General features: G+C 46.2%; 2 protein-coding genes across 3 annotated transcripts in view; one reads left to right on the top strand and one right to left on the bottom strand.

Moving 5' to 3' along the window:
* Nucleotides 1–17,778, bottom strand: part of INSYN2A (inhibitory synaptic factor 2A) — a 39,866-nt gene extending 22,088 nt beyond the window's left edge. Inside the window, exon 1 of the mRNA XM_045809513.2 lies at nt 16,587–17,778. Coding sequence (XP_045665469.2) covers nt 16,587–17,773 — 1,187 coding nt within the window. The 5' untranslated portion in view covers nt 17,774–17,778. The remainder of the gene's footprint in view (nt 1–16,586) is intronic.
* The window catches only part of DOCK1 (dedicator of cytokinesis 1), a 495,194-nt gene that overhangs the window by 224,739 nt on the left and 243,141 nt on the right, over nt 1–27,314 (top strand). The gene's annotated exons all lie outside the window — the stretch shown is intronic.

The raw sequence follows: 27,314 nt of genomic DNA, 5'->3' as shown, positions 1-27,314 counted from the left end.
CTAATTTTTTCTTCTCACTTGGAAGCAAGTCATAAAACCAATACTTGGAATGATTATCTTTCTAGATCACCATTGCCGTGAAGAGGAGAGATCCAAACTCTTTGAACTGCTGGAGCAGATGTTTCTCTAGTGACAGTAGGGCTAGAGATCTTTTGCGATTGTAAGTTCGGAGAAGAGAGAGCTTAGATCATTGATGTAAAAGCTGCAGAGTAAGAGTGTCTTGATCAAAAATTATAAGTTTTCCATCTTGCAAGTTAATTGCTATCTTTCTAACGCTCTCTTTCCTTTTGTTTTGAGTTTTACCTTATACAGGTTTATAATCCTATGCCTGTCACAGTGCCTGGTACACTGAGTATTTGTTTAATAGTAATGTGACCAAATAATATTGTCACTCTTTTGGTTCTCATACTGAAGTTCAGTAATAGACAAATCTAATGAAAAAATTCCAACCAAGTACAAAAGGCAAAAAGTATACATTGTGAAAAGCTTTGGTCCCCACTTTTTTCCCCAATAGGAACCCCTTTGTACCATTGTGATAAGCATGCTTATTGTAAATAAGGATTTTTTAATACATTGATCTTGTAGCACTCACTATTGTCCACTGCAGTTAGTTGCCATTTGCCAGTATTTTCTGGTCTTAGCAATGTATGAAACGTGGAAAGTACATAACATTCAGCACCAGGGACAGCGCCAAGCACCAAGCTGCTGACCTGTCTTTGGAACTTTCTCTCTTCTGTTCCCTTGATTCTCTTACTCCAGAGAATCCCTCCAGAGCACAGTTCTAACTAGGAACGAATTCCAGAATCTGGAACCTCTCCTCACTTGATGCCCTTTTGACACTTAGGGTCAGAGAAGGCTTCACTGAAAGCTGAAGGAGACTAGATAAGAGTCATGAAATGAATAGGGGTGTAAAGAGCATGGACATAGTGAAAACACATGGAGGAGGGAGGGCTTGCTCCAGATTTGCTAATAGAGAGGGATATGGACAAGTGAATTTTACTACATAGTTCTGGTGGAGTCCAGGTGTAGAGCCATTCCCACTTGTGCTTTGTGGATTTCTTTACAAGACCTTGCTCTGCTTTACAGAAAGCAAGATGAGTGTCCTTTATAAAAGACAGTGTGAAACTCTAGTTGGGGCACGCCCATTCAAACACAACACTGGGGCCTTCTTTCTGGAGTGGCCAAGATTCCTCAAGTTTAACTCTGGATGCAAGTCACCAGTTTCTCCAGCTACCTCAGGCTTCTGCAGTAATCTCCACTTTTTTGTTATCATTTTCAAATATATACTTTGTATGCTTCTATAAAAAGGAGAAAAATGGTGATGAATTTGGGGTTTGCAAGTCATTCCTGTTGCAGATCAACAACAAGAGGTAATGGAAGGTAGAATTAACAATAACAGCAACAAAGAAGGTAAGGCCATGGCAGAACCAGTGTGGCAGCTTTTATAACAAAGCCATGGGGATGCTGAAGGAAGGATGGCCGCTGGTGTCAGTCTGAGCTATGTCCTGGGAGGCACCAGCCGAAGAGCAGGGGTGGCAGTGACAGACAGCATCTGCTTTCCCGAGAATGCATCACAGGGAGATCTAAGATAGCAAGGCCCTAGGTGGCAGGAAGGGGTGCTGAGAAATGTCATAGAAAGGTCACCAAAAGCTTTCTTCCTGGCCACATATCCAAGCTTCTCAGTGTCTCCGAGATCTTGAAGATGAAGCCTGAAAGGCAGGACAAACAGCTCTCACCCTCCCCTCCCCCCTTCCCCACTGAAAATTAATTGTTTGTTTAAAAGGTCAGGAAAGGGGAAAAAAATGCCTCTCACTGCGCCTGTTATCAGAAGCAAAGTCTGACAACGTCTTAAGCATCTCAGAGAAGAATGGTTGTCAAGTAGAAATTAATCCTATGATATTTAGTCGTAATTACTAGTGCTGGATTATTGGATTGACTCTGACCATGCTGTTCCTACTGCCACATCCCACAACACAATTTTCTCTGTAAGATTTTAATTTCCCAATTGAAAATTTTCTTCTTTCATTCCTGGGTGACTGCGGATGGTTTTTGACTTCAGAAAAGCATTCTCCTCTCAACTAATGTCATAAGTGCGTTAGCATGCCGTGTGCTGTGGGCCTGTGCCCCGGAGCCCCGCGTTGGCACACAGTGCACATGACCCTGTTGCTGAATTGCTGATTTTTTCAATGGTACGGTGATTTTTAGCAAGTTCAGAATTTCTGGCACGTAAACAGATGGTGTCTCAGGGGATGCTAAACTCAGGGCATGATCCTTTAATTGTGGTCTTCAAAACACGTTTATCACATAGGGTATTGGATTGGTCACTTTGAGTTAACTCAAAGGTATGTATTAGGCCCTTAGCTAGAGATGGTGGTTTCTGTAGAAAGGAAAATGGCACGATCTCGACTCTCAGTGATAATTTTATGCACTTGTTTAATTTATTCTTATTTTGATCCTTCTTGTTCTTTTGGCTTTCTCCCTGGGTGCCAAGAAGTGTTTTTCTACCACATTCCAGCCCAGGTTTGTGTTCCAGCTGTCCCTTCATGATAACTGAGCCATCACTTATGTCAGCATCTTAAAGGGCTTTTTCATTTAATAGTCTCAAAGTGACTTTGATTAGAGGCATAAAGTGATACCACAACTATTGTCGGGAGCAACTAAACTTCAAAAAGTCGTCAAAGGTAGCTGTTTTCAGTGACCCCCTACTATGTTTTAAGACCACCCCTGGCAGTGGTTTTGGCTTATTCCTAAGGCTGAGTTCTCACTAGGAATTGGCCCGATGATACCCTGGAAGGGCAGTTACTTTATATATTAGCTGTTTCATAGTGAACGTGAATTTAGACTTTCCCTATGTAGCCATGTAAACTCAACTATATCTGTGTTTTGTGTCTAAGCTATTAAATGCCAGAATTTGGGGAACATGCAATTTAAGTGTGTTAACGTGAAGTCGATTTTCATAATAAACTCCCAAGATCGTCCGTCGATCAATAAAAGGCACTGTTGGCTTCCACTAGCAATGGTGTGAAGCTGAGAGAAGCCATCTGTTAGCCAGTGACAGCCTGCTATGTTAGGCTGAGCAGTACCGTGTTCATCAGTGGCCTGGGATGCCCAGCCGGCTAAGCATTTTACGTCTTTTAGAAAGTGAGGTGGTGTTTTAAGGAACGCAAAGTCAGTGACCCCAACTCTTTGTGGCACCCCTGTCTCCCCATGCCTCCGGGGTGTCTAAGAGGGCTGAGTGGTTGGAAGCCTTCTGAGGTTCTGGAGGAGTGGTGCAGTCAGCTGTACCCCAGGTGCCTTTGGGCAGCTCCCATTACCTTTCCTCTACCACAGTGCCGGCCATTCGGTACTGTCTTGGTATGTTTCATAGTTTCCTCTGTTTGCCCAGCCAAAAACCTGCATGCCGGTCACAGGAAGGTGGCAATGAAAGTTTGTGGCTACATGGAATGATGAATGGAGGACAAATAACAAAATTAATTGGGAAGGTAAGTTTGATTCAGTAGATCTACGAGGGTTGGATCGAACTGATTTCTGGTGATATTTAGCAGCTCTTAACCTGATTTAAATAAAACGCGAAGACTTATGCCCATGCTTTCTGTTTGGTATCTTGAATATGGCATAATCGCCAAATTATTTGTGTTTTGAGAATTTTAACCAGCAATCATTAGTTATTCTGTAACCCTGGTTTCTCTCTTCTCCTGCTCTCTTGCCTGTAGATTCTAGTTCAGGTAATAAGGCCAATCCCATTATACTCCTGGTTGCCTCTATTCATCTAGGGCTTCTTTTTGGAGAAAAGAGGTCTCATTGGCATTGAAGTACATCAAGTTCTTCTTTTCCACACACACTCATGTGACCCTCCTGAACATGAGTGTGTATGTTCCAAACACCCCTTGTGTAAAAAATAGAGTTGTCCTGGGCACCTGGGTAGCGCAGTCGTTAAAGCGTCTGCCTTCGGCTCAGGGCGTGATCCCGGCATTCCGGGATCGAGTCCCACATCGGGCTCCTCCGCTGGGAGCCTGCTTCTTCCTCTCTCACTCGCCTGCTGTGTTCCCTCTCTCGCTGGCTGTCTCTCTGTCACATAAATAAATAAAATCTTTAAAAAAAAAAAAATAGAGTTGTCCTGGCTGAGTCCCCTGAGGGAGATCTATTTTTGGAGTTTCACGTTGGAACAGAGATGGGATATCCTGCTACCAAGCTGATGGTTAGATTTTGTAGCACTTTCTGGTTGAGTTGCAGTACAGATGAAAAAAACTGGAGGCTAGAACCCCAACACTATGTATAATTTTGGCTTGTTGGCAAGTGCGTTGTGGTCAAACAGATTACTTAGAAACGATGTTTTAGAACACAGTCATTCAGAGGAGGAGGTACTTCTTTCTTCTTCTTATTTGTCTTAACCTTTGTCTTTCTTTCTTTCTTTTTCTTTCTTTCTTCTTCTTTGAAATATCTTTTATTTTTTTAAATAGGTTTATTTATTTATACACTAATGTTGCCTTTCTGTACTTCCAAACTGATGAAATATTTTCTCTGTTAATCAAAATTACAGTGAATAAGTATTTATAAACATTTTAAGTTAATAAATATGTTTGAGTCTATCTCTATGTTTTAAAAATCCAATTAATTAACATATAGTGTATTACCAATTTCAGTGGTAGAGGTCAGTGATTCATCAGTCTTATATAACAACCAGTGCTCATTACATCACGTGCCCTCTTTAATGCCCGTCACTCAGTTACCCCATCCCTCCATCCTCCTCCCCTCCAGCAACCCTCAGTTTGTTACCTATGATTAAGAGTCTCTTATGGTTTGTCTTCCTCTCTGATTTTGTCTTGTTTTATTTTTTCCTCTCTTCCCTTATGATCCACTGTTTTGTCTCTTAAATTCCACAGGTAAAGTTCTCAGAGTTGTTCGTAGCCTGTTCTCCCAGAGCCAGGAATGGAGATGTTGATCCTTGAAGAAGTAGCTCCCATGCAAGCCTCGTGTCATCTTAGCAAACACATCCTAATAACCTAATGCCGGTTATTTCCACTTCGTGTTCTAGCTTTGAGACCTCAGAGGGTTTGGGCGTAGATTAGCCCAGACAACAAGCTGGCCTTCAGCCTGGCTGCATGGTCACAGCCCATCCAGTGCTTCTTCAGGGCCAGCTTGGTGCTTGGCCTTTTCCGGGAGTTGCTCAGGGGAATGACACATAGTCCTTGCCCTCAAGACACTTAGCATCTAGAGGACTATGTTTCCAATATGAAGGCGCTGCTGCTGTGCTGATGGAGTAGAGGCGTAGAACTATTTCTGGGGACAGTTTCTGCGCTCATTCAAAGGTACATCTTTGTTCTGGCCCAGACGCTCTGTTCCCTCCTCGGCAGCTCAGCATATCTGCCGGCAGGTTCCCAGCACCCTGCTTGTGGCTTTCTTGCAGCGGGTTCTCATGGATGCTGGTGACGTGATGAGGTGTTTTTGTCCCACGTGACTGAGAGCATCTTCGTGGCCACAGATTCATGTTCCGAGTCCTGGCGCTGAGCCCACAAGCGCTTTCCGTGGAGCAGGGCTTGAGGTGTCCATCGTAAATACCTGTTTCTTTCCTGACTCATAGAAAGTGAGCACTGTACCTCCCTTCTCTGCTTTCAGCCTTTCCACAACACTTATCAGATGGAACACGCCATACATTCTAGTTATTATTTTGCTTTCAGTCTGTCTCCCCCTGACAATGTCAGCACCATGAGGGGAGAGATTTTTGTCAGTTTGTTCCGTGATGAACGTTCAGCGCTCACTTAGGGGCGCGAAGGATAGTGGATGCTCAAGAAATAGTTTTTGAATAATGAATGAGAAAATGAGTGAATGAATGAATGAATGAATGAAGAATCTGTGTGAGTATCCTGCTGGGTTAACTGACATTACACCCTGTGCTTCTGAAATGAAAAGAGACGGTCAGCTTTGTGATGTTTCCAGCTGGATCAGGTGAGAACATCTGTCTCAAAGTATTAACATTATCCCACCTTAAAGTTCCCCAACAAGTGGAAAAGGTCAGTCATCTTCTGCTTTCCACACCCAGATATTAAAGTAAATGGCTTAGCCTGCCCCTCAGCCAGCCCCCTCCTCATCCCCGGGAAATGTCATTTCTTTATCTCAGAAGCAGTCCTGGTGAACGAGTTTCAGTGAGAAACAAACACGTGATTAATAATGAATGCAGTTGCTTTCTTTATGTGGTGTTGACAAATTAAATTTTATTGGCCTTGCAACTCCCCAAATGTGGTGACCCTATAATTCTCAGGAGGCTAAGGCTTTTAGGGGAGCTTGCAATGCCTGTTTTCACTATAAAGCAAAACAAAATGGTGGCCAATGGAGGCGCATGGCAGCCAGTGTGATGCTTCAAGCGCATGTGAGTCCCTGGGAGCCAGCTGGTGTCCCTTCCTTCTCCCTCAGCCCTCTGCCTCACATCCGACAGCGCCTCCCTGCATCTCCCTAAGGCTCTGCCTCACCTCCCTGCTCACGTCCCTTTACACAGAGCCATGCATGATGAAGAAATAGGAATATATTATTATTATTATTGAATATCCATTATTATTACTGTCAGAAATGCATGCAGACGCAGACCTAGACAGACGCAGAGATAAACACTATTATTAGGGCAGGACTTCTCTCTTTAGAGTTGTATCATCATATTTCCATAATATAAAATCATCATAGGAAGGAATTGGGGAAGATAGTAATTATTATTTTGTGCATGGACTGCCTGGTTAGGTTACAAACAGGGCAAAGCTTGCATTTGCTTTCTTACATTCCTATGTTGCAAAATGGTAACTGTGATGACAAACAAGCCATTCGCCCCAAAGGGCACCAGGAGTAGCTATTAATAAGGAAAACAACTTTTTGGGGCTGAGCGGAGGCTGAGTTGATTAACTTATTTTCCTGGAAGACAGATAAAGCTTAAGCTATAATTTATTGAAAATTAATGAAAATGGATTATGGTGGCAGTGGCTACCGACCTAGAATGAGAATAGGGATCTGGGTACGTTGTCCTAAAGCATGTCTTCCTCTGGCTCACTGTGGTTCTGCCTCACTCGTTATCTTATGTGTAGAGTCTGACTTACAGAGGTTGTAATTTGAAAGCATTAATGTGCATTTGCTAGTAGTTCTGATCATAAATATCCACAGAGCCCTTCATGTTTGATTTATAATTTCTTTTGATGTATTTTTTTTTTTAGAGCAGTTGAGTTAATTTTGAATCAGACCTATCTTTGTGAAGTGTCTGTGCTTTGTTTCAGAAGTCTGACCTTGTGCTGTTTTTTTAAAACAATCGCTTCAGAGCTCTTGCAGTTGAAGATTAAAATCTTTAACTTTTGGTGTCATCATTTATAAGACTCTCGATGTCCAATTGTGAGAGTCTACTGCTGCAACCAGTGAGATGTCGAGAGAAAAAATTTACTCCAATTTTGATGACTAGGACCTCGATTCTCATAAATGTCCTTTCAGATCCAGCCTTTAGAATACACACTTTTTGTGGTTGTTGCATTGAAAACTTTCCTCCAACTTGTGATTCACATGAATTTAGATGTACATTTGAGGAAGGTAGAGCCAGCGGGGCACGTGGCAGTCACTCATTGAGCCACTGACGTGCTGGATGGTACCTGAAGGCCTTGAAGAGCCTCCCGGGAAGGCTGCCTCTGGATAGACGTTGTGCTTGGCACTCAGGTCCCTGGACTTCAAGATCAGCGGCTTTGATTTTTTTTTTTTTTAAATTACCTCACAGAGGACATTCCTCTCACTACTTATGTATCCTTAAAAACATGCCTTAGTACTAGGATCCCTTTAAAAGGTGCTTTCTGCTTTCTCCAGAACATGAGCTTGCAAAGATCTCACCAGCTTTGGGCACGAGAGCGTCTTAGGCCCTTCATGTTAGAGGAAGAATCCGGATTTTCAGTAGCAGCAAAAATGCTTGCTTTTTAATTCTGTGTGGACATAGCAGGTTTGCCATTTTCAGAGGCTGAGTGAGCGGGTGCTCAGGCCTGACGGAGATCTAGATGTGAAGTCTGTCTTTACCATTTCTCACAGCCTTCTGACCTTGGGGATGTCAATGAGCATAGCCAGGCTTTAATTTTCTGGTGCAGGTAATTCCTACCTTTAGTGTCATTTTGAGGATTCAGTAAAACAATGCAGAATGCTCCCATGTTGGAGGTGCTCAAAATAGGTGGATTTTAAGGGTGTTGTGCCCAGAGACACTCACTTCCCAGAACTCTTCCACAGATCCAATGGGCAACAGAGCTCAAGTCATTTTGGCATAGCCTAGCAGAATTTGTATCAAATTTTTAAAAGTATTTGAAAATTAGAACTGCATTTCATCTCTTAAAAAAAAACCTGAATTCTGGGACACAAATCCATAAATGTTCATGTCATGCCTTGAATTGCTCATTTTATCTGCAAATGGGGTGCCTGGATTACCTAGTGACTCTGTGGTGAGGCATTTATTCACCTACCAACTTAAAAGGCCGGGGAGGTATTTGAAATCTATTTTGGCATTCTGCACAGGAAGATTATTTAAATTACATTTTCAAGTATGTGTGATACCTACATGAAGCCCAAAGCAAGAATTTAGAATGTGTTTTATATTCTTACAAATATATTTGCTTCATTTTTCGTATTAAGGAGGGAAAGCCTTATTATTTTTCAAGAACTTAAAAAAAATGTGTTTACAAAGTTCTATAAATATAAGCTGTAGAAAAGACCACAGCCCTGTGCATTAAGTGAAGAGAATGCTGGATAGTACACGATCTGTGCTTCCATTGCAAAATCATAAAACGTAACTTATACTTGAGATTTTACTCTTGAATATTTGATCACAAATCTATAAAAGCCATTAGTTGCAACAGAAAAAGAAAACAGAAAGGTGTTTCTGAAATCTCTTCAAAGGATGGCAGCCAAAAAGGACAGAAGCCAATTCGAGCATATGTATAGCAGGTGAAGAGATAAGAAGTAAAGTGTCAGTAGACAAGAAAATACGATAGGATCCCTGGACGCATTTACTGAAGGACGTCCGCAGAGAGGGCTCTGTTGCTTTATTCTCTCTCTCTCTCTCTCTCTCTCTCTCTCTCTCTCTCTCTGTAAACTTTTATATAAGGTAGTGGCTGAAATGATGATGTTGTTAGGCCTCTCTGGAGGATTTGTTCTTAGAGCAGGAAGGAGCCGTGAGGTCTCTTGTCTCATCTGGAAGGTCCTTCTTTCATAGGGGAACAGGTAGCTGGGAGAGGCTTGGCCAGGATGAGCAAGGACTAACCCGTGTTTCCTGACTCCACACCCTGCCTTTTCCATGACGCCAGACCCTCTTGGCCTGTGCATGTTTCTGAAAACGAATACAGAGCTGATGTCTCTCTTTGTAATCCTCCCTCCCTCCTAACCTTTGGAAAGAAACCAGCCCATATCATAAAGCAGGAAAATCTGGCTTGAAAGTGTTTAGGCTTGGCCCTTGCTTTACCTCCCCCACTTGAGAATCTGAAAGGCTGCTTGTCAGTAACAAAGTAACTTGGAAGGAGGTAACTTGTACTGAGTGCAAACACAGCCCTGGATTGAGAGCGTTGTCCTCTGTATTTGAGAAGCCCACGAGGCAGGTATTCTTAGCTCTATTTTTATAGAGTAAGAAGCTGAAGTTCAGAGAGGTTACTAACCGTGCCTAAGCACAGCTAGGGGAGAGAGGGGCAGAGCAAAGTTGCCAGCTCAGGACTGGCTGACTGCAGAGCCCCGGTCGTTCCACTCGGCTCCCCTCCTGGATCTCATTCCCAGAAAATGGAAACACGAAGTGAGCGGAAGGCAGGCCTCAGTCGGCTGGCTGGAATGTTTGGGTGACGACAAATGTGCAGAGACACTGAAACTGATTTATCAAGAAGATTAGAAAATGAAGTGCTGACATTTTCATCCTGTTCAGACTGGGAGCGCAGGGGCAGGAGTGCATTTGGCAGGGGAGGAGGACCTTTTCGCTCCCAATGTTGATGCTGGGTGCTGCTTTCCCTACGCTGCTCACAGTGCCCTGTGTTTCTGTGATGCATCGTGCCAGACGCCTGGGAAGGCAGCACATGGCATTCATTCCAGAGGAGACCCACAAGGGTTGTTTACAGAACCACTAATGCCACCCACCTCCCCTCTTCAAAACGAGGCCCTTCCAGCTAACCAGGTGGAAGACTTCCATCTCAATCAGTGGGTGGGTTTTGGCCAGAACAAGCCAAGCAGTCCTCCAGAGGGTGCCTGGTCACACTGAGATGAGACTGCCTTACTGTGCCCAGCTTTTCCCTCAGCTCTTGGGGGGGTGGGGGGCTCTGGGAAGTTGCTCGTCAGAATCTCACACGGAGAGCTTGGTGATTCCCGCGTTCGTGCCCTGGCTCCCGCCCCAGCAGTGCAAGGACTTCCATGTTGGGTCTTTCTGCTCTGTGACTTCAATTGTCCCCTTATGCTTCCTCTGTAATTGTGATGCAGTATTTATTCTGTTTGGGCATGGATAATTAAGGAACATTCAGAGAGATTTCTCCTTCCCTGACAGGTCCATCTGAAGAGTGCCTGATTCTGAGTGATTTGTCAATACAGGGACATAAGATAAAGCAAGTGTATCATTTTTGTCCATGTAGCCTCAGTATCTAGGTGACGGCAAGTCACAGTGCACAATTATGTGCTGTGATGACCTTTTCTTCCTGCTCGTGGGAGAGTGAGATCTTCTTCATGTTTTAAAGAAACGCCGCCATGTATGTATTCTACATACAAGTGACACAGACGTGAATAACACACAGGGAGTTCGCAGGCAGAATGCTGAGCGTTGTATGGGCTGAGGATGAACAGTCAGGTGCAGGCTTGAACAAACGGACCATCAGTGACCTGCGGACGCTTCAGAGGGGGGCCTGAGCTCATCTGACTTGTATCCCCTCCTTGCCTGGCACAGGGCTCAACACACAGAAGACTCTTGGTAGAGGCCTTCTGAACAAGTGTGTGAATGGTACGCCTGTCTGTCTGGCAGTCACACACCTGGGGTTGTCCCGCACCCATCTTCTGACCTGGTTTTCAGTTGAGTAAACCCCACCTTTACCAGACCATGCAGTACAAGTTGGCACACTCCGCCTATGGCCCAGACCTTGCTCCTGGCTGTTTCTGTGCGTGGTTTCACGGGAACACAGCCATCGTTATTTGTACACATACTGTCTATGGCTGCTTTCATGATACCGTGGCAAAGCGCAATCGTTTGAACAGAGACGCTGTGGCCTTCAAATCCGAAAATATTTACTATCTGGCCCTTTATAGGAAAAGCGTGCCAACATCTGCCAGGTCAAAAGGTGACACTAAGGTCTTCAAATAACCACAGATTCTGAAAGCCTGAATTTTTTTTCCCCCTCTAGATGTGAGTATCTGCACATACCTTCACCCGCTGTGTGGCCGGCCCCCTTGTTTTAGTGATTAAAAGAAAAGCAAAGCTCGGCTAACAACACAGGGTTTCCATGCTGGGTTTGCATTAACTTGTTGCTGCCCTCAGGTCTTTATTCCTACCTCCTTTGTCTTCAAAGCCAGTGTGAGCACTACCCTCAAAGGGCCCGATCTCGGGGGGATTCCCTTGGCTTATTTGTCTTTGCTATCCCCATGTGCCCTGGACCTCACGTCACAGAGAAATACTCTTTCTCGGTGAGGCTGAAGTGGCTGGACAGGACCCCAGGAGTGATAGCAGGGATGCACGGGGGACTGGGTCCCTGGGTTTACAGCCCTCCCTGCAAGCTCCTGGAGTCTTTGGGCTGTTTTGTTGTTTAGGTTTGGCTTCTTTTAAGTGATGGTCTCACATTTGCTCTGACTCGGTACAGCTGCAAAGCCTCCGGGCTTCCAGATTTCATCTCTGCCTATCCATCACATTTGACGGCCCGGAATGGCCTGGGTTCTGCTCTCTTCCTGCCTCCCCCAACACCCAAGCCTGCAGGTAACACCCAGCTGACGCTGGGAGAGATGTGACCAGTGAAGGAGCCTACTTGACTCTGGGCAACAGCAGATCTGCCCTCATGCATGATAGCTGGACTAAAGTGTCTCATGTGGTTTTCAGGTCTTCTCTGAATAGCCATCTCATAAGGCTGTCACTGACCACCAAACCCATGAAGACACTCAGAGTGTTGGGGTGCAGTCTTAGAAGTAAATAATCGTCTCCCCATGGAGTGCTCATCACAGTTGCTGGTCCGTGCACACCAGGAGCACTTCGGAACTGCAGCCCATGGGTCAAAGGGTCTCCTGCCCAGCAACTCCTGTCTGCTCTGGGAAGTTAATGGCTGTTACAGGAAGTACTTGGGTTTTTAAACTCAGTGCCCTGTTTGCTTGGTTCTCGGCCTTCAACTACTACATTAGTGGCCTATTGAGGCAGCCTGTATGACCCTGAACTTCCTGGGAAGAGACGAGAATAATACTGAGAGCTCTGAAATAAGCAGGATAATTCCTGGCATTCATACCCGCACAGTGACCAAATGCTGCCCTCACTGCATAAAGCAAGTGATGTTAGTGAGCTGCCCGAACGTTTTACAAGGCTCTAAAAGGCAGGATTTTGAATACTTTTTGCACAGCTACCTCCTTATGGAATGGATCCTCTGAAATGCTCATATTAGGACGTGGCCTTTCCTCGGTGCCCGCTGTGTGTTGCTTTCTGCGACTAGCTTTGTAGACATCGTCTTTAAGCTTCTAGTAGCCTTGTTTGGTACAAGATGAAATTGGAGCTCCCTGAGATTCAGTAACTTCCCTACGCTGAAAACACTCTGCCGAGGGCTTTTGGAAACTGGCATAAGCAAATGAGATGAATGAATTCGCATGAAAAATAATTCGGAAGCTCCTGAATGTGGTTGGGGTTAGTGACCCAGGAATTCCCATGCACAGAGGAACAACTTCAACAGGCTCGTCTGACAGACTCAATATGCAGTTTGCACAAACTCACTAGTGAAAGAAAGTCCTACAAAAAAGGTTATACAGTCAGTGTATTTCAAGAAACGTAAGTTGCCCCATGGACCCTAGCCAAGTTCAAAGAGTACTGCCCTTCCCTGGCTCTGTCCTAACATCCTACACCAGCGCAAGCCCATGGGCTCACTGTGCGATGGGGGTGTAGAGGCAGAATCTGTCCCTGGGATTCAAAGTCATGGGCTCCACATGCCCATAAGATACCTGTCCTCACTGGGTCCCCTCCCAATGCAGGCAAATTCTTTACCTAGTAGGCTCTCCATGCTTAATTGAGGGTAGAAGGGGGGAGAGAAATTGATTTTACCCAGCTCTGTTGTGTAATTCTCTACTGTTGATGACTTTTTAAACTCTAGAATATTCTCCAAGGAAAATTCTACTGATCTTTGTAACTTGGTCATGAAATTCTCTGTCATGTCACATAATGACTATATGATAATCTGTGGAAAGTAGAGTGAGCTTTCCTGGGTTGGTTGGTTTTGTTTTGTTTTTTGCCATGAGATGCAAGGAAAACAGCTATTCCCTGGCTCAGGTGGGCTTCATAAAGTAAATCCTGCAGATTCCTCCTTTAGAGTGACTGTCTGGGGGCAGGCCTGTCAGGGGCACAGTCTGGTGCTCGGAGGAGCAGAATGGTGAAGTTTCAGGATTTTGTGAGCTGGTTGAAATTGGCCATGGTAGCAGTATTTATACCATGGAAATCAGCAAATGCTATCCCCCCTGCCCCCCCAAACCAGTTGATAAAGATGTAGCAGCACACCTGTCTTCCACCCTCCACTCTGTGCTGGCCTCACACACTCAGGAGAGGGTTGGAGAAGGAGCTTGCTCCTTCTCTGTGCGCCTGTGAGGCTGCTGTCCCCTCACATCCTGACATTGAAAAGTGTGGTGGAAATGAGCGTTTTGGCCACCTCAGTGACCTCGGGCATTGGCAAGAGGGGCCACCTTAGGGTGGCCTTGGAGTTTGAAACCACTTGACTCACCGTGACCTGAGTCCAGAGCGCTCAGAGACAGAGGTGGGAAGGAAGGCTCTAGAACAGATGTGGGATATGGAACTGCCTTTCTGCAGCGAGCTTGTCCTACTCAGGCAGCAGCTGAACTAGGGATTGATTTTAAAGTCAGCTCACCCTTTGCCTTGATCTGTGTTGCTCAGTCCCCACATGGTTAGGAGGCAGGCACTGTGTCCCGTTTGGGGGAGACCAGGCTGAAGGACTTCTTGTGATGATGGCAATGCTCTGTGTCCTATGCAGTGACCCGTCATCACATATGGCTCTGGGGCACCTGAGATGTTGCTCGTACAACTGAAGAACTGAATTCACATTTGTAATTAATCTGAACTTGAATTTCAGTAGCCACTTGTGGCTGGTGGGTACTGCCCTGGAGCAGGGCAGCTCAGGCCTTGTAGGAAGAATACAGACGGCAGCCTGTGTGCTGGGAGTGTGGAGGGTACATTCATCACACTGGACTCAGATGTGGGGCTGCTAAGTGTTCCCCAGACCCCAGCATCTTTGACCAGCCAGACCAAGCAATACCCATGCCACTGTAGAACTCAGCCTGTTCTGATGCACCTGGCACTGGGCTGACTTCAGTAGAGGGTCACCCCACATCATCCTCTCCCTCCATCTACAGGATGAGTGATGATCTCCAACTTAACAGGTAAAGCAATGGGGTACAGAGGGGTGTAGCCCTTGCCCCACGTCTTCGGAGTCAGAATTCCCACCTAAAGGTGTCTCGGTAAGTGCAGAAGCACCGTGTCGCCTGCCCAGGTTGCAGAGAACTCAGAGGGTCCCATTTAAAACAAATCTCTGCGCTTGTTTGAATAGTGTAAGGAGCCTGCAGCTCAACGTGGTTCTCCTTTCCTGGGGTGTTCGTGGGCGTTCAGCCTTGGCAGGGTTTTAGTTCGGCACCTACCCTGGTGAGCATACACATTGATTTAGCATATACATTTGGCTTTATACCATTTGGTGACTTTTTTTTTCCCTCAGTGAGTAATGTTGGTATCTTCCTACTTTGCTGTGTGATTTCAGTCACTACAAGCTGTACTGAAGTCCGTGATCGGGTCCCTGTTTGGGCCTTTAATTCTTTTGTGGGAATGTGGTCTCCTGATGGACCAGTCGCTTGTAGACCCACTGGAGTGTGTTGCTTCGGGATGCGTGTGTATTCAAGTCTAAATGACTGAAATGGGATGAAAATGGAAATGTACACCCAAGACTGAAAGAGGCCTTTTGAAAGCATTCTGTAATGTTAGGTTACCACTGATCTCCACATAGATTAGTTTATGATTGGCCAATAGCTGAATGCCATGGACTGGAAACAATACTCTGTATGGGGGGGGTGGATTTATTGGGGATCAACTCCTCTTGTAGATGGGCCGCCTGCACTGCGCCAGAGAAGCCAGAAACCAGGTCCAGAACCTGCACCAGGCATCTTGCCTCTGGAGCCAGGGCCTGAGCCTCACCTGCTTCCTTGCACAGTAGAGACTCTTCCCCCCCTTGTCTGCAGTACACAAACCCCGTATAACTGAACCACAAAAATCCTCTTGAGGAAACTGTTTACCAGTGGTTTGCTACCCTGGCGATGCATTACTTAGCTTCCCTTCATACTGGCTGCTAGCTCACTTCACCAGGGGTAGGGTTCCCGGGGAGGGGGATCTAACCCCATGAGGCAGCAGGGCACTCCCTCAGATCCCACCTCCAGATCAGGGGCTGCAGGGAATCCAGACAGTGTCAAGGGGAAATGGAAAACAGAAAACCTGGCAGTCAAGACGAAGGCCAATAAGCCGTGGGCACTGTTTTGAGAAGCTTGGCACTGGAGCATTGCTGGCACTCTTGTTTCAGCAAAGCACTCTGCCAGGCCCACACAAGCCTTTCTAGCGGAGGGGCTCAAGGCTAGCATCGTACCGTTAGGTCATTTGCTTTTAAATTTGCTGCTGCACAATTTCAAGTTCAAAAGATGGGAAACAAAGTTTAGCAATCTGTTATCAAGGCTGGACGGTTTTGGCTGCCGACTGGGTATGATTTCCTCTGTAGGCCTGCTCCGCACTAAGACACTCAGGAGGAAAGACACTGTCTCCTAATCACACACAGAGAGGGCTTGCCTGAGGGTGGGCATTGCTTCTAGGAGCGCCACAGCAGGACAGAGAAACATATCCTCTATTGTGTGGAACCCTGTACCGTCCTGAATATCAATGTGATTCTAATGATTTAATGTAACCAAGGCAGCATCTGCTTTGCAGGATGCCATTTCAGTTCTTTCTTTTCTCTTCTGTAATGTGATTCCTAAGAGGCGAGTAGTTTCTTACTTAGATATTTTGTGCTGGCGTACCTATGATACTTCATCCATATCGTAAACCTTTCATCCTAGGGCATACAGAGTTAAGACCCATCAATTCATGCATTCAAAATAGAGATACAGGATTTGAATTCCAGGCCAGGCAGATGAATGCCAACCATCAAGTGAATCTTTAAGGCGAGTTTGCAAGGAAGCCTAGCCTCATAAAGTAACCTGGGACCCCTTTGAACTCTCGCTGTCCTCAGACTATCACCTGTTCACAGAAATGCTGGCATTAGTCTCGCTACGGGTCTGGGCACTGGAGGCTACGGAGGGACCCTGGGGGTGGTGAGCCCGCACAGCTTCATGAGAAACGTGGGCATACATACCCTTCCCGATGGGCCTCTCCTTTCTCCAACTCCTGAATGACCCCCAAGAGCACTTTGATGGTTTCTTGGCTGGAACTGATCAGGTCCTCCATCACCTGCAGCTGTGCTTTCAGATCGACGACTTCCGTGTGAGGCACGATTTGTCGGCATTCTTCACCCACAGCGGTGGCCGTGGGGCAAGGCTGGCTCTCCTCCCCCGGCGGGGCTCGAGTCTGCGGGGGCTGCTCGCTACATTCGGGGGACAGGCACTGCATCGGGGGTGAGCAGGCCGCCGCGGGGCCCTGGGGGCCCTGGAGCCCATTGAGACGCGAGGCCTTCCTCCGCTCCTGGTCGGCCGCCGGGCACAGGGGCCACTCGCTCGTGCCGGCAGAGTTTGACAAGGCAGCCTCGGGGGCCTGTGCGCTGGGGGCAGGTGCATAAACGGTGGCCACCTCGGTTTTAAACACGGTCCCGTGGGCCGACAGAGCAGCTTCCTCGGTGTCCGGTGTCGCCCTGTCGTGCTTTGCTTTCCCATGCAGCTGGTAATCAGGCTCCTGGGAGGGAGGCCGGGCAGAGTTTTGGAGAGGCTCATCTCGGCAGCTGTGCACATCAGGGTTTTTGCATGGCTCTGCACAGTTGACCCCGGCAGGCTGGTCCAATGCGTTCATGTGTTCGTTGGAGTGGAAAACCAAGGCTGCCGTCTTATGCACCTGGCCGGCACCCCACGGCCGGGCCTCCTCTCCTGGTCCTTCCTCGTGCTTCTCCTTCACATCCGTTGCAAACCCATTGTTTTGACTTTTAAAGGCATCCGCAGCGGGGATGCTTTTGAGATTCCCTTTTTTGCGGTCCAGAGGGAAGGTCTGGTAACACTTTTTCAGGTCTGGCGAGGTCTGCACGCCTGTGCTCTTGGTGACATTGGGGATGGACCTCCGAGCGGGCACGGTCATGTATTTGCGGTAGGCTGCCCTGTAGGACATGGGCTTGGCCTCCCGCTTCTCGCCCGGCTGTCCCGCCGAGAGCTGCGTGTCCCTCTGCTCATTCTGCGCCTCACAGATATCCTTAAACCGCACCTGTAGGGCTTTATTCCGTTTTTTAATCTGCCGGTTGGGATCCAGGGCATACTTCATCTCCAGGGCCAGGCAGGCGGCAGGCTCCACCTCACTCTCTGATGTCGTGAGTACGCATTTGCTGCTTTCCTTACTGACCATGATTCCTGCGTTCAGAAACATCAACACAGGCGTCAGTGCAATCGAAACACACATGCGAACACACAGGCAGCACAAACTTCGAGCGAATGTTACTACGGCCTGCTTCCTAATTATTTTTAAACAGGTGAGGTTGGCCTTTATGTTAAGGAAAATCAGACAGGCGGAGAATTGCTGGCAGGCACAGCTTGAAATGTTTCTCAGATATTAAAGCCTGCTTGCTTTTCCGTGTGGGATACACTCGTTTCTTTTGATAGTAATGCATGTTTCCCCATTAGACAAACCTGTTTTACTATATTCATCAAGAAGCCCAACGATGCTGCCTCTTCCGCTTTGCAAATTATCATTTCACATACGCTTCATAGGCAGATGGTTTTCTACACGCATCTTATTCGGTTTGGGTTTTTACTAGTTTTTGAGGATAAGGTGATTAATCTATTATTGGAATCCAAGAGAATTGCTGTTTTCTTACTGGAGATTCTAGGTCCCGATCAGATAACTATGGAGAGCCCTACGTGAGGGACTGAAATAAATCTATTTGTCTTAGCCGTTATGGATGCCATGGGACGGTGGGGCATACTGCTCGATAGGAGGACCAGAAAGGATTCATCTTTGTGGTGTGGCTTGCTTCTAATGGGTTAACACCAGCCCTGGAGAGAACATGGGTTTCCCTGCATCTACAGCTCCTTTCTTTGCATTCTATGGAGAGTGGTATTTGAAAATACTTTTTTTTTAAAAGAAATTATTCATTCTAGAATCAAGTTTTGTGTTTTGATCACAACCTCTGAAAATGAAAACAATGGTGGTTGTTTCAGTATTTAAATCCTGAAAGAAAATAAAATCACAAGGCTTTATGTTAATCATGCAAATTCATCTTGGGCTGAATTATTAAATGCATCTGAAAAGGTGCAGGTGGCCGATGATCCCTCTGGGGAATACCAGTGGGGTGAATGCCTTCACTTTATCAGGCAGATTCACAGCTGCTCATTGCACGTGGAAGAATTTTCTTGCGGGCTGAACTTAAAGAAGAAAATGTAGTTATGTTGCTTGTGAGTTAGTGTTAGAGAAGAAAATAGTCAGATGGGAGGGACTGGGGTGTGCAGGGGCCTGGCGTTGGAGCACCGTGTCCAAGGCCAGGTCGCAGGCATGAGCTAGCTGAACAGAAACAGACCCTTCGGGCTGTCCTAGGAGGAGCCCATGGAACTAGAACTGAAACCTCCAACAGCGCTTCTCTGGAAATGTCACAAGGAACTGGGTGACTGGTGGTGGCCAGTCCAGAAGTCAGTGAGTGTGTGGGCTACCGGGAGCTCCACTAATGTGTGAAGATGATACCTAACACCTTCAGTGCCCTGCAGCCCATTTGAAGGAGCAACGTGGGGTTCAGAGAGGTTGTGTCACTTGTTAACATCACACAGCAAGTAGGACATACAGTAAAGAGCAGGATCCTGACCTCCCTGATGCCTGAGTTCATGCTGTTTCTCCTAGTGTCAGATATCCAACAAACACACAGGACACCTCCCCATATCCTTAGTTCTCACTGGGTTAGGATTGTAGGCCAGTGGGCATGATCGTCCAGTGAAGGAAAAAAGTGGGGAGAAGCCCAGAGCCCCCGTGTGAGAGTGTGTTCTAGAACTTCCCCTCCCTGCAGTCGGGAGACTCCGTTCAACTGGCCTCTGCATCACAGGCCAGCATGGCGCTGGCACTTTGCAGGTCTCCAGTAGAGATCCTGAACAAAAGACTTAGAGAGAACTTCATTTTTTCATCACTTATGTCATGGTGATGAACTGGCAATCTTGTTGGAGGACAGCAATCAGCTCTGCTCTCCTGTGCACGTAGAAATGTTCAGCCGCATCCCAGCCTCTACCCACTAGACTAAGGAGCACCCTCCCAGTGTGCCTGCTAGAAATGCCCCCAGACATTGCCAAATGGCCCTGGGGGTTGAGGGAGGGGCACAGCCATCTCTGGGTAAGGACCACCGCTCTGGACGTTTCATCTTGGGTAGCTGGAGTGTGTCCCTGAAAGGGAAGGCCTGGGAGAGCAGAGTGAATGACCGGGAACAGATGGCATTGTCCAGGCACCCGGGGGCATGGGTGGTCTGGAAGGTGCCTTTCCTGAGGGGCTGATCTGGGAACGCCCCAGCTCTCTGCTGAGCCAGGAGAGAGCCACATCCTCATGTCGCTGCTGCTCTGTGTGTCCTCTGACAAAAGAATTACCCCAAACAGTCGCTCTCTTAGGTAGTTTGGAGAAGACAGAGAATAAGCCTATTTTGGCTTTTAGAGCTTTCCTGGATGCTGAAGATAGCTGGAGGACTTTGTAATTTGAAACTGGAAACACCGGGCAGTTGTGGAGAGACCAGGAAAGGAAAGGAACAGACCAGAGCTGTATCATGTCCTGGCCCCGTGTTGGGAGGACTAGATTCTGGATAGTGGGTGGGGTGTGGAGCACGCCTGCTAAGGAGAGATAATATGTATCTTTTACAGATACTTACCCCAACAGGTTAAAATGATGCACACAAAAGGACGTGGTGTGGGAGGGTATGGGGGCGGTGGGGGTGTAATGAGAAAATTAAATCTTAACCCTCCTATCTCATAGTCATTCTTGAACTGCCTTTGTTGTCCAGCTATGTCAGACTATATTGTGCCGTCATTCTGCAGAAGACCTTCCTACCAGGGAAAACTTGAAAGGGAGAGCATTTTTACAAAAAGCAATTTACTAGTAATTTTTCAGCCTTTTCCCTGCCACTCCTGAAAAATGTGTGTCTGAATAAGTTTGTCCTACCATGCTATTCATCATCGCGATTTGCCAGGAACTGCACTGAAATAATTTTCTTACATCAGTCTGCTGGTTTGGAAACATATTCTGGATCTTGGATCCAACCATCGAACTAATAAAACAAATCAGAAAAATTAATTGCCAGTGGCAAAATAATAATAATAAAGCAATTCTAAGCTCTTCTCTGTTTTACAGGGAGTTGCTAAGTATATAAAAATCATTTTCTTATTAGTAAAAATGATGGTGATACTTAGAGGATTTTTTCTCTCAGGGTAGTCTGTTGGTGAATTCGTTTTTCAAGTAGTAGAAATTGAATTGTCCTCATCCCACTGATAAGAAAGACGTCGAAGGATTCTTGAGGTTGACTTATTTGGACTTCAGATGGACATCTGTGCTCCTTTTGATGGCTGGGTAGCATTTTCTAAAGCTTTAGAATGGAATTTTCCTGGATGTTAAGAATTACTTTCATATTAAATGGTTATACCTTCCCAGGGTGTTCACTTACTGTTTATTGGGGTGGGGGTGCTGGTAGTGATTATTAAGAAAATGGTTTTGTCATGAAAGGAAATTGGGTGTTCTAACAGAAGACATCCCCCAAGTTGAACCTTCTGGCACACTTCATTCATCTGTCATCCCTTCATACAGTCATTCAGCAAATGAGTGTGCCTCTGCTACAGGTGATATCAAGGTGGAGTCCATATGTAGTTCTGTTCCTCACCAAATGCCAGCATCTTCTGTGCTGCACTTGGATTTCATCCTTGACCCTCAGGACAGCCTCACAGGGGAGGCACTCTTGCCAGCCTCAAGCTGCAGATCGAGAAATTGAGGCTCCAGACTTTTTTTTTTTTTTTTTTTTGTAATTTGCTGGGAGTCATGTAGCTCGAGGGCCACTCCCTGCATCCCTCTAAATCCCAGGCACTGAACCCTTGCTCTGCCCCAGGAAACTGTGGCTCGAAGGCAGTGCCCTGCAATGAACTGCAGAAAGCATCCAGCAGCTGGAACCTGTCTGAGCAATTTCCTTGGCCTGTTTGTCACGGGGTATCTGGGTGCAGGTTGTGCAGAGCACCTGCAGGTAGGTCCCAGGAACACACCTGGCCCTGGACACAGACTCAGTGAGGGCTGTCGGGAGTGCTGGACTCCTCAGGAAGACACAGTGGCATTTTCGGTGACGGCTCGCCTTGGCGGTGTCACCTCCAAGGACCATGGGCTCTGGTTCTTGGAGTTAATCTCTTGGCTCCAAAGCAGCGGGAGTTCATAAAGTTTATTTTTCATAAGAAAATTGTGTTTTGGAATTCATCGGACTGTGCCGTCTTGAGGTGAATCTGGCGAGTCACGGTTGAGCCCGTCTGGCTCGGGGAGAGCTGGTGTCGAGGAGCTGTTCGGAATGCAAATGTCTTAATTACCCTCCAATTAAAGTGCATAATCAAATGTGAGTTGTAAATATATAAACCCTGTATTTTTAGATTAGTGATGGAGAGTCCTCTCTGCATGCTGCTTTAAATTAATAGCTTCTATAAAAATGTTCATTCCAGCTTAAAGGAGTGAAAAATGGAAGCAACTAAATGCCTAACAATAGGTAAACGGTTAAGTAAACGATGGTGTACATCGACTCAGTGCGGCCATTAAAATGATAATTGTAAAGATTATTTAGTATCATAGAAAAACACTTATGAAATCATGTTACGTGAAAGAAAGCAGTCTCCCAAATTGTACTGGAAGAAAATGAACCAACATGGTCATCATTGTGGTATTAAGATAGTGCATTTTGGGAGATTTATTTTCCCTTCTGTTTTCCGGTTTTTGTTGGATTTAGCTTCCCTTCTGCTTTCTGGGTTTTGTTGGGGGAGCTGCGAGTATATTACGGTTCGCCAATTAAAAAACCACAGGGCAATGTCAGGCCACACCTTACGCAGGATGACAGGATCAGGCCGCTAGACAGTATAAACACTCGGATCAGAAGAAGAAAAACCTAGAAATGATTAGATTTGGGTACATGCAGTCTCCCAAAGGTCATCTTTTATTGTTTTGAAGATGCTCTGAGTAAAGAAAGAAAATGAATTTCAGAGGATTGACGGTGTTTGCGTGTGTAGTATATATGCATGTACATACGTGTACGTACGTGTGCACAGACAGCTTAGGAGAAGGAGCATTTAGTCGAAGATATGTCAGTACATGAGCAAACTCACTGCTGGGAGGAGATCTGCCATCTGTTTTAATTAGAAATAAAATGGATTTGACGTGTCATCTGCATTTATTTTCTGAAGTAAAGTGGGATCTCCACAACTGACAGGATACTGTCCACTGGATGAGCTCCATTCTTACAGTGTCCGCACGACTGAGAGGTTTCCGGTTTGGCCCCGTGCGGTGAGATGTGGGGCATGGTGCAGCTGACTGGCCGTGGGGGCCGGTGAGTGTGCTGGCCTTGCCCAGACACCCCCTAGTGTCCCATCAGTCAGGGGAGAGAGCAAAAGAGCTAGGCAAGCAATCCGAAGAGTCTGGAAGGGGACTGTATGATATTATTGGTTTTTCTAGTGGCTTCCCCGCTGTTGAGACACCTTGGAGTCACAGATGCTGGCTGGAATTCAAGATTAATTGGGTCAGCATTTTATTCCATATGCTGAGGGAATGCCTGAGCATTAGGCTAGTCAGGACGGGGGAGGGGGGACAACGAACCTACCCTTCTTTTTAACACTCAGCTTCCCGGAGGGAAAGGAAAGGAAGACAGCATCTCACCCATTAAACGAACTCATCTGTGTTGTGAAATAGTTAACTTTAAGGCCTATTTTATAGGCGGCGATTGATTCTTCCAGAATGGAAGGTCCTCCCTTCCTCAGGGCAAAGCGAACCGCTATAGATTTTGGACTGTGCCTTAGTTAGATTCATTATCTCGTTTAATTTCCTTTAATACACTGAAATGATATTTTTCCAGACATTTGTTCACTTCTTCAAAGGTCATTGATTCAAGAGGACTGGAATGGGGTAACGGAATGAAAACACACCCCCTCGGCGACTGAGCACTGAGGGAGGAGGCCATTCCATAGCACTGTGGAGTCGGAGGAAAGGCGGCCAAGTCAGGCCCCATTCCTTTGATGTGTGAAGATTGCAGTCAGGCCTCCGCCATTAAGAGCGGATGAGCGTCCAGTCAGAAGTAGGGAAAAGGGGCATTCGTGCAGCTTCGATGCAAGCTCGAGGCAGAAGGAAAACCACCCTAGGCGCCCCCCCCCCCCGTTCATGCATATCCGTGATTTCAGAAAACACACTGCCACCAACAGAAAACTTATCGTCGATGACTTCAGCCACATACTGTAAATCACTGGCCTGTCTCTAATGAGTGGGGAGCTATGTAATGAGGGGAAGGGAACCGTCCGTGTTCCACACCGATGCTGGGGTTTGGCGTGGAGGTGTGAGAGACACCAGAAAATGGCCCTCTTCCACAAACCAGACTTCCTTCTTCATTTGTTTCACTGTTTACTTAGTTCTTTGATCTTCAGCTTACACTGATGTTAACCTTTGCTCATCCTCTGTCCAAATGGAATCTAAATGAGTAGAAATGAATTAGCAAAATTTTATGATGTTGGCGAAAATAAACTGGGAAAAATGCCTCCTCCAAGTGAGATGTTACATCCGCGTAGGAAAGGACCATTATTTGCGGCAGTTAGCTTTGCTAACTAACAATGTCCACGGAGAGTCCAGAAAAACTGGTTCCAACAACCCACCAAAATCCTATGTACGATTAGGAAAAGGAACTAATTTCCCTGCCCCACACTTCTCCCCAGGAAACTAGACAAGTTGTTAATGTAAGAGCTCTTGCTTTGCATGTAGCTCACAGGTACAGAGAGATTATCGTAGCAAATGTCCCATATACCCTACTGCCTGGATGGTTCTAGGTAGTTAAGCAACAACCAGCTGGCAATTTGGCGCCCAACGCTAGGAAGTTGGAGTTGGTAGGCTGTGGAAGAAGTAGCCTCCCTTGCTTAGACTTCATGGGAATCTCGACTGAAAACATGTACATCGCGGAATGAGCGTTGAGATTGTTTTGCCTTACTGATTATGACGAATCTGTATGTTTTTTACTAAACGGCATGTTTTCACTCATGATATATCCTTGAGCTAAAATTAGAACATTGATTTTTTCCAAAAAAACCCACAAAACTACGTCAAAAGAGTATATGTTTTCCCTGCTGTTTCTCGAAGTCGAATCTCAGGATACCATTTGGGAACACCCAGGGCAGGATTTCTGCGTGGAGGTAACCAGTCACTGCAATTGAAATGATTTAGAGTTGAAGATGCAATCTGTCTTTCTGGCAAGACTATGTGAGCGCCCATCTATTACCATCAAAACGGATCACCCTTGCATTTTTCACTGTAGTGCATCTCCTGTGTTTCCCTGGTCTAGCCAAACCATAGACTTTACAGGGTCTTGAGTTTAATGCAGAGGTAGCTAAGCCAAGAAAGATGGGGAGAAATGAGCATTTCTTATAATCAGCTTTTACTTAGAATTGGACAGCAAAACGTAGAAAAATTACTGCCCCAGGAGCCTAGGTATAGAATCCTAACAAGAGGCCATGGGCCATGACCTAAGACCCTGAGGTGGCCTGTACTCAACCCAGAAACATAGCTGCTATGCTCCCCTTGGCCATGCATGGAGCAAGGGCACCCACTATTACATGCAGGACTGAACTTGGCTTGCAAGGGGGTCAAAAGACCCACGCCCCAATTTAGGGTGGTGGAGAGTCCCTTGCTGTCTATTGTGAGGGCACCCTAATGGGTACTAGCAGTGCTCTGATTCATTCTCTAGTTTAGTTCTTCAAAGCCAGTCTTCTCTAGGTCTCACTGATTTTTGTTTTTCCTTCCTACTGCTTTACCTCTTCGCTTCCTCCTTTCTGTTCCCACTGCTCCCATCCTGACCTTGGCGTTCTCACATCCCCTGCCCCCCCATCCTGCAGGTCCTGGTCATCCAGGCTTCACGTTCCTGCTCTGTCTCTAGAACATGCCATGGTCTATCCCTGCTTTGGGTCTTCAGTTTCCGTGGTCTATGTTCTAGGACTGTGGCCCCAGCCTCTTCTCCCTGGTGGCCTCTGTGATAGTCCAGTTCTACTCCTACCTTCTCTGTCTGCTCCAGTCCTCCTGCTGCCTTCACTGACATGAGGAAGAGCACCTGCGTGTCTGGGGTGACCCGGCACCATACCAGGTGCTGGGGAAAGACACGCATCTCTGGATCGCATCAGCCCACTGGGCCTCCTGGGGGCCTTGGAAGAGCAGGCCTAATGCATGAGTCACTCTTTGATGTGTGTCAGTTCTCTCCGTAAACAAATATAAGTGATTATAGATGAGGTCCCTCTAAGCACCTCCTTTCCCCTGAACTCAGTCAGCTTTGATACTTGCTAATTGGTGTAAGAATATAATGATATACATCACAGTGTCCGCATAGCTGGGGGCTTACCCTTGGTATTTTTAGAAGGCTTACGATGAGTATACCATATTGGTGGCTTCCAAGGATTCTTTCTGTGTCACCTGGCTCTTCGGATCAGGGGGAATGTGGCTGTTTTCTGAAATCTGGGTAGGAATTAGATGAGTGGAAGGGGAAAGGGATATGGTTTTCTGAGGTTAATAAGTAAAACCATGTCCAGAGATTCTAATCTTGTGAATCTTGGCATAACTGTCTTGAGTTGGAGTGTTATACAGTATTAACCGTAACCTTTCCTTCTCTGCTTACGGAGGAGAACGAGATGAGCCATACACTCACAAAATGAGCATATGGTCCAGAAATGGTGTGTACAGTTGGCCCATGAACAACATGAGACTTAGGGACGCTAAACCCTGCATGGTCAAAAATGTGCATATAACTTTTAACTCCCTCGAAACTTAACTACTCATAGCCTTCTGTTGACCAGAAGCCGTGCCGATAACTTAACGTCAGTTAACATATTTTGTATGTTATATATATTATATACGGTATTCTTACAGTAAAGTAAGCTGGAGAAAAGAAAATGGTATCAAGAAAATTTTCTAAGGAAGAAAAAAATACATTTACAGTACTGGATTGAAAAACAAAACCCAAACACTCGCCTATAAATGGACTCGCACAGCTCAAACCCACGTTGTTCAAGGGCCAACTGTATGTTATATTTAATCATGCAGTATGGTGGGGCCCTTACGACATCTGTGTTGTAGCAAACAGAACTTGCTGGGGAGTACCAGTCCATCAGGTCTTATATCATCCAGCTCTGTGCTCAAGAGTGGGACGTGGTAGGGGCAAAATTCATGAAGAATTTAATCCAGAAACTTCAAGAGCTTGGGATGACAAAGTCATTTTTAAGTGTGGAGTCTTTGCTAATCTCGGCCTTCTAATCGGACTCTGGTTTTTGCTATAGAGAAGGAGCCATTGACCTGCGGGGTGAGGTGGAGGGGGGGAACCCATGGAGGGTCCAAAGCACACCGATGAGTCTGGTTACTTCAGAGGGGAATGTTTGGCACAGAGCATTTGAATTAAGTAAATAACTTTCATTTCTCCTTACTTTGACTTGAGTACATGCTATCTAAAATCGTACTCAATAAATATGATCAATACTTAGAATTCTACAGTATGTCTTGTTCGGGATGAACGTGGAGAGAAAGGAAAAGGGGAATGGAGAAATCGGAAGAGCAAGAGAACAGGCGGGGAACGGGAGGGTGAGAACCACACAGACAGACGGACAGACACAGGAGAGGAAGGGTGGTCCTCAGGAAAGTTAGTTGCAGTAAATCGCATCACATCCTGCTTGCTGTTACT

Source organism: Ursus americanus, chromosome 6 (assembly GCF_024610735.1).
Source record: "Ursus americanus isolate L20-20 chromosome 6, mUrsAme1.1.p, whole genome shotgun sequence".
Lineage (NCBI taxonomy): Eukaryota > Metazoa > Chordata > Mammalia > Carnivora > Ursidae > Ursus > Ursus americanus.
Note: the sequence above shows the minus strand (reverse complement) of the source record. Positions and strands in the feature narration are given on the sequence as shown.